A 7,898-nucleotide genomic window follows, 5' to 3' on the forward strand; every position below is an offset into this window, starting at 1 on the left:
AGGACAGTTTGAGGAAGGAGCCAAAAGGTTGCTAAACGAAGCAGTCTTCTGAAGTTTGGAGAAACCACTGTATATCTTGTCCCTACAGCCTCTGTGTGCCTGTTCTCCAGGTGGACGCCCTGCTTCCATTTCCATTTCTCTACATTTTACCCACCCTCCAAGGCCAATTTCAAATGTCAATTTATGAATAAAATCTGCCACAATCCTCTCAGCTAAATGTGCTTTTGACACTTTAGAACTCCCATCATATCCTGCCATAAGATCAATTGTGTGTGTTGAGACCTTACGGGGTGGGGGATATGTCATCTATTAGGCAAGGAATGTATTTTAATCAGTCTTCCTGGATTCCCCACAGGACCTAGCATGATGTGCCATAAATAGTTTTTGAAGAAAGAAGAAAATGAAATGTAATGCAGCTACTCTGTTAATGTTTCCCTGTTCAGGAAATGTATTAACTTTCTCATATTCAGAGTGAATGTGAGGGAGAAAACTGAACGCTGCTGGGTTAGGAGGATTAGGGTTCCTGCCCCCCACCCCCATTTTTCTTAGGTCAGACTGGTGTTTTCATGCAGAAACAACATCCTCATTGGTAGATTAGTAGCTGTTAATCTCAGCTGGATGGAATTTCATCTAGTTTTCAGCTGGATGGAAGTGGGCTGGCTATATGCCTGTTGGTATTTAAGAAGTCTCCTACCTTAATGGGTAGCCCTTTTTATGCCTGGTTTTCTCTAAAGCTGAGATGGGATCCCAGGCTCAAAAACTCCTCTCTGAGGCCTGTAGGGTTGCTGTTAATTATCTAGCATCTTATGAGCTGAATGTCAGTGATGCTTATTTAACTATGGTTAGTATGAGTTTTTGAGGCTCTGGGAGGGAGGTTTTAGCTCTGGTTGGGGTGATGACATATCCTCTATATCTTTAGTAATGGTAGCTATTGCATGTTTGTGGTTTGATACTAGATGAGAGAGTAACTTAGATGCTAGGGTTTTGTCGCACTGAGGCCCAATGATTCAGAGCTGCGATTACAAACTATGGGAGGTGATAGGGAGAATCACAGTTCTTTCTTGTGGCTTCCCAATGCTATATGAGCATCAACTATGTGGGAAAACGAAATAAGCAATTTTTCACCCATATAGTCTTAGAGAGTTAATGTAGATATATGAGGATTGATGAACTAGATTGACATTTAAAATGTCAATTTATGCTGGACTTCTGCCAGCATTTCTACATGTTTAACTGGAAATAAATGCCAGCATGTCAGGTTCACAAATCTGACCCCTAAAAAGGCCATAATGGCCAAAGATTAGGCACCAGTACATTAGAATCTGGGTGGCTTCTCCTTGAGGTAGCCTGGGTTCAGAAAGACAGCCTGGGCCTTCTGAAAATCAAAGGACAAACTACGGAAAGAACAAAGAAGGCCTCCTTTGAACCACACGGAAATAATGAAGTGAGCTTGTGTAGGATTTTTCAGTCTTGAAATTCAGTTTCTCTCACCACCATTCTGCCCCCGTTCTCACCCCTGTTCCAGTCCTATTACTACGATGAAGAGACGGAAGCACCTCTTTATCTCCCCTTCTTTGAAGACCAAATTGAGGTGAAGAAAGAACATGCAAAGCAGTTCATAACCTATCTAAGAGAGCATCGGAGTAAAATCTGCCTTCCGGTGATTAAGGTGACTGTGTGACTTTGTTACTTTGTTAGGATCAACTCCGTGGGTCCAGAGAGCTAAATGATTAGTTGCTACCTAACTTGTAAGGTAACTCATGTTCTTAGATGGGATCATAGCAACGGACTTTGAGGGCAAGCATGTGTCTTATTTGTAATCTCTTCATATTTTGTGAGTAAATCTTAGCCACCAAAAGCTTGTTTGGTTTTTCTTTCTTTTTTTTTCTTTCGGTTTTTATTTATTTAAGTAATCTCTACAGCCAACGTGGGGCTCAAACTCATGATCCTGAGAACAAGAGTCTCATGTTCTTCCCACTGAGCTAGGCAGGGGCCCCTTGTTTGTTTGTTTGTTTTAATGGACCAACAGCATCAGGAGCACATAGGAATTTAATAAAACTGAAAATATTTGGACCCAAACGGGACAAACTGATTCAGATTCTCTAGGGGTGGGGCCCAAGGAATGGTATCTTAACAAGCTTTCCAGGTGATTCTAATGCTCTGCATAGTTTGAGAAGCACTCCTCTAATGACTTCTTCCTAAATGTGTTAGCATCTTATGTTAGATCTTTAGTCTAATTCAGATGCACGCTCAGGTATCTAATATGGCTATATTCAATGTAGTAAAACAAATTATTTTTCACTGGGACATACACTCCAAAAGGACCATCTAAACCTTAACTGGGGCTATTATATGTAGAAACAGTCCTACTAATCTGACAGGTTCTTTTAACTCCAGCTTTATAAAGAGAACTAAATGTCTAGTAGTAATAGAACTGAACCACTATCATGGAATCCCAAAGCCCATGTAACTGTACTGGTAGTAGTCAAGCTTTGTAATAAATTAAAATTACATGAGGGGCTTTTAAAAATCTCGATACCCAGTTACACCCCATACCAATTAAGCCAGAATTTCTGCATTTGAGAGCCAGACATGAGTATTTAAGATGCTCTGCTGATTCCATTGTGCCACAAAGTTTGGAAACTACTAGCCTATGTAAACCTAGTCATAATGGAACCCAGGGTGTAGAGTGTAATAAAGTTTCTGAGGTAGAAAAGTGACTTCCTTGTTCCTCTTCAACAGAGGCCTGACATTGATAACTGGGGAACTGGCATTCAAGCTATAGAGTCTGCTCTGCAGTTGGAAAACACATTAAACAAGCTCCTACAAGACCTGATGAACTTGGCTTCTCAAAATAGTGAAACTGATGTAAGTAGTTAACTCTGAAAGCAAGGTTATCTTTCACTTCTATGAAGACTTCTAAGAAATGGGTCCAAAAAAATAGATCGTCCCATATGTGCTTGTTTTCCTCAAGCACATATATGAACTCATTTCTGGGAGTAGGTTGGTGTGGGAAGAGTAGGTGTACCGGCAAGGAGGAGTGCAACTCAACACAAGATGGAGAAGACTTTCTGGGAATGATACACTCTAGATAATGTTGCTGGCTTGTAAATGTCTTAGACCAAAAGTGCTTACGTTTTAATGGATAACAGAATCACCTGGAGGATTTACTAAAACAAACTGCTGGGCCCTACTCCCCCCCCCCCCCCCCCCCCAGAGTTTTTAATTCAACTTGTTTTATGTAGTATCCAATAATTTGCATTTCTAACAAGTTTCCAGGTGATGTTGCTGGTCAGGGGCTACACTTTAAGAACCACTATCCTTGAGTGTCCCTGAAAAACTGAATATTAATGATGACCCCTTATCCTATAGACTTTTCTGAAGTCTTCTTGGTTGATGGTGAACACTCTACCTTGTAGTGGTAACTTTGTTGCCAACTCCCTAGCTTCTCAGAGTCAGTGGGGAAAAAAAAACTTTTGTACTAGGACTTTATCAACCTTAGAAGATATTGGACTCACTGACAAGTTCTGAAAAGCTACAAATGACTGGGTGTTATGCTAGACCACTTAAATCTAAAACTTTAGGAATGGGGCCTGGGTGCCTACTCAAAACCTCCACGTGATTCAGATAAACAGGGTAGAAAACCATTGCAGTAGGAGCTCATTACTTAAATTAATCTGTACTCCTGAGGAGATGCTCTAACACTCATATTCATTAAAAGTGGATATTTGTATTCACCTAGCGGTCTTGAATGTCTTCAACCAGTGCTCTTTAGATTTCAATATGCATATGAATAGCCTAGTTCCTTCTTAAAATCTGATTTCTTAGGTCTGGGTGAGGCTTGAGATTCTGCATTTCTGGCAAACTCCCAGGACTGTTGGTCCACGCACTATAAGTTGGGTAGCAAGATCTTAGATCATCTCTCATTGCAGACAAAGGTCTTCAATTAGTCCTTCCCGGTTTTATTTTTGTAGCTCCTAAGCTTCCTGAAAAAGTTCCTGGCTAAACAGAAAAGGAACATAAACTATCTGGAATACCAACGTAGCTATCAGAAGGAATTAGACAGGCTGACTGAGAAGGAGGTCACATCTGAAAAACCTGGTGAAGCATCAGGTAAAGAGGCTTAACATCTGAAGGCGACACAGTGAATGTTCCACTGTAATAGGTTTCAAAGGCAGCTACTTAAGAATCTTGATCTCTATTTGACAGAAGACTGCTTTCCTTTTTATCTAGTATCCCATCTTCATTGTTACACATGGAAATAAATTGGTTTTGCATTATAATTATGTGTTAAATTGCTATTGGAGTACAAGAAGGGTTATTTCCATCAATGTGAGTTTGGCGAAAGCTTCCTGGAACAGTGGGTACGTTCCCACTGAAAAAAAGCCTTCCCTCATAGTTCAAACAACACCCAGATGCACAGTCAGGATTTGATAAATTCAACCAGTCCAAGTGGATATAATAGAAAGTAGTAATTTCCTTAGGTCTTACTATAGCTCCCCTCCCCTCTAGCTTGGATACCTATTTTAAGTCTAGAAAATAGGAGGGTTTTCTCCTAATCGAATGCAAAGCTAACAAGAGCTCTTGGTCTAGAAATGGTGACTCCCACCTGAAAGTGTACAGGGGATAGGCAGCTGCAACCAAAGTGTCCTTTCACAGCTGAAGGTGGGCGTAGCGAATAGGAGGGTACACAGGCAATGTAGGCACTGAAGACTATGGGGATGCCCTTACCCTCTCCACTGTGGGCCAGCTGATAGCTACCAGCATAATTGCTTAGGAGGAAATAATGAGTATGGAAGCTTGGGTCAGACCCAAGGGCCTCACGTAACTCGTATACAACCTGGGAAGAAAGGTCACTCTATAGGATTACGTTGTCACTCCAAAACTTACTAGCTCCAAGGCCTTGAATAAATTTTTTACTTCAATCATAGACTCACTTTAGTTGTCTATGGAGTGGGGTTAATAGTATTTAGTTTATAGTTAATAAGAGGATTAAGTAAATTATGTAAAATATGTAGAACAGTACCTACTCAGATTATGTATTCTGTTTGTAAAATAGGGTACATTCTTTTTAAATTTTTTTTAAGGTTTATGTATTTTTGAGAGTGAGAGAGAGACAGAGTGTGAGTGGGGAGGGGCAGAGAGAGAGGGAGACACAGAATCCGAAGCAGGCTCCAGGCTCTGAGCTGTCAGCACAGAGCCTGACACGGGGCTCGAACCCACAAACCGCGAGATCATGACCTGAGCTGAAGTCAGATGCTTAACTGACTGAGCCACCCAGGCACCCCAAAATAGTGTAAATTCTTAAACTTGAGGAAAGTCAATACATGACAGAAGCAATTACAAGAAAACAGGTCACTGAAAGTGAGAAAAAAATCTTGGGGGGAAAAAATATTTTTTTTGAAGCAAGAAAAAGTGATAAGGGCCAATTAGATATCTTAGGGTAAAAAGAAATCAAGTTAACAAATGGACTGAATATTCAAACACAGCTAATCAAGCAAGTGATGTAAGGTAAGCTAAGAAATTCTCAGCCAAAGGAACAAAGAAATGGTACTTGAGATGTTAAGACATGTAGTTCAAACAAAAGATCTAATTAGAGTTCTGGGAGGAAAGAGAAAGTGAGGAAAAAGATCCATTGTAGTGAAATTTTACAGCATCAAGAATAAAAAAGCTCCCCATAAAAGAGATTATAAAGGATGAAAACTGACATATTAATAACAGCTTTCTCATCAATATTAGATGAAAAGAGAAAATTGAAAAATGTCTTCAATATGCTAATGAGGAAAAATAAGAGTTGAGTCTGACCCATTCATACATAAAAATATGGAGTACACAGAAGTTTCTAACCTAAAGAGGACCTTCACTGCGAGTGATATCATTGTTTCAATGGCAAAATAGAAAGGCGTGCAGGTCCAATGTAATCTAGGTGATACTAACTAATCTTTCATAGTACTTTATGCTTTAGTAATTCCAGTGAGGAAGGGCATGTTCCTTGGCAATCATCAACCACATAATGGACTTCTTTACCTACCTTCTCACACCTCTTCTATAACTTCCTCTTTTTGAGAACCACTGCCATGATTAACTTATCACCACTGGAGAATTACTAGTTCACAAAGTATTCTTGAATAAATTCCTTCTTTTATAATTCTAACTATGTCAAATTTTATACCTAATAATGATAGACATTCACATTAAAATCAGGAATAAGACAAGATTGCTTTAACTTCACTACTTTGTATATTACTAGAGGTTCTGGAGCAGGGTTTCTCAATCTCAGCACTGTTGACATTTTGAGCCAAATGACTCTGTTGTGGGGAGGGTCCTACCCATTGCAAAATGTCTAGCAGCATCCTTGGCCTTCACTTACCAGATAGCTGTGACAATCAGAACTGTTTCCAGACATTGCTAAATGTCTGAGGGGCAAAGTCTCTCTGCTTGAGAACCACTATTCCGAATAATGTAATAGAAAAACTAAAGGAAAAGAAGCTATATCTGCTTAAAAAGACTTAGTTAATGTGATATGATTATAACTAGAACTGAAAAACCATTATAACTTACAAGAAAGTTTAATAATGTTGCTGGATATAGGAAAAATATCTACAAGCCAATCTTTCCCATGATCAATAAACAGGGAAACATTAAAAATATATTTCTTGCTTATAATATCCACAAATACATAAAGTAGCTAGGCCTAGGAATAATCCTTAAAAAGTAACTTGAAGACTATATGAAATAAAAATGCTTCCTGAAAGAGATAAAAGCTTTGTATAATGTTAAGAGGAGAGAAAGATTAAATTTGTGACACCTTCCAAATCAATGTATAGGACTAAAGCAATCTGGATCATAATCCCAACAGTATTTTGAGGGTTCAGACAATTTAGTACTAAGAAATAAGCATCACAGAGAAAAACATGAGAACATACATAAAACTTGCTTAACATCATTGAGAAATACAAAGACCAGGAAGAGATACTAACTTACTACCTACTCATCAGAGTGGCTAAAATTAAAATAACTGTCAACACCCATGTGCTGGCAAGATGATAAAACAATTGAAACTCTCAACATTGTTGGTGAGAACAAGTGGTGCAGCTGCTTTGGAAAACAGTAGGATATTTCCTTGTAAAACTAAGCATACATGTACCCCATGAATTTTTGGAGAACACAATTTATTCCAAAACAAATGATATTATTGACTAAAATTGGGCACAGCAAGCTATAGAGAAAAGATAGGAGGAAGAAGTTAACTCAAGTTAACTCACTTGATGCTCATAATAGGAATCAATAGATATTGTCTGAATAAAGAGGGTTCTAAGGGTATTATATAAAAGGCTAATTATAAAGGCAAGCACTAGAATAAAAATATATTAAGAATTATAATTTTTAAAATAGCCTCCATATTGAAAATTTATATAAATAAAATGTTCATATGTATATTTTATTTTGTTCCCCTTAAGTTAGCTCTTGTTTTAGCCCTAGTTCAAATGTTCACCCAGAGTCTTTTTGCTGAAGTTTCCCTGATCATCTTTTGAATGAATGAATTTTGTTCTTTGGGAGATGCTTCAGTAAGACCTAATGTAGACAGTATTCCCCAAGTCCTTGAATTTGCAGAAATTGTTGCCTATAGCTTTGACACTTGAAGGACAGCTTGAATGGATTTAAAATTGTTGGTTCAAACTTCCTTTCCTTAGGTACCTGATAGGTATTGTTTCATTTCTGTTAGAATGGACTATAGCTGTGCCAACGTGGCTTTCTTTCACTTCGAAATAAGAGGTGCCTGGGGCACCTGGGTGGCTCTGTCAGTTGAGCGACCGACTTCAGCTCAGGCCATGATCTCAGGTTCATGAATTTGAGCCCTGCAGTGGGCTCTGTGCTGACAGCTCAGAAGCTGGAGC

General features: G+C 38.8%; 1 protein-coding gene across 1 annotated transcript; it reads left to right on the forward strand.

Moving 5' to 3' along the window:
* Positions 1 to 739: 739 nt before the first annotated feature.
* Positions 740 to 4,162, forward strand: LOC125920879 (ferritin heavy chain B-like). Its single transcript, XM_049628065.1, has 4 exons — positions 740 to 841; positions 1,526 to 1,669; positions 2,743 to 2,868; positions 3,975 to 4,162. The coding sequence occupies exons 1-4, from the start codon at positions 740 to 742 to the stop codon at positions 4,125 to 4,127; spliced, it is 525 nt and encodes a 174-aa protein (XP_049484022.1). The 3' UTR covers positions 4,128 to 4,162.
* Positions 4,163 to 7,898: the final 3,736 nt, after the last annotated feature.

This window comes from Panthera uncia, chromosome C2, assembly GCF_023721935.1.
Source record: "Panthera uncia isolate 11264 chromosome C2, Puncia_PCG_1.0, whole genome shotgun sequence".
Lineage (NCBI taxonomy): Eukaryota > Metazoa > Chordata > Mammalia > Carnivora > Felidae > Panthera > Panthera uncia.

What these genes read in the sequence shown, in the direction of transcription:
- LOC125920879 (XM_049628065.1), top strand. Translation starts at nt 740, where the DNA reads ATGGGATCCCAGGCTCAAAAACTCCTCTCTGAGGCCTGTAGGGTTGCT. An exon ending in TCTGCCTTCCGGTGATTAAG is followed by an intron (nt 1,670 to 2,742) that starts GTGACTGTGTGA and finishes CCTCTTCAACAG; the next exon opens with AGGCCTGACATTGATAACTG. An exon ending in CTCAAAATAGTGAAACTGAT is followed by an intron (nt 2,869 to 3,974) that starts GTAAGTAGTTAA and finishes TTATTTTTGTAG; the next exon opens with CTCCTAAGCTTCCTGAAAAA.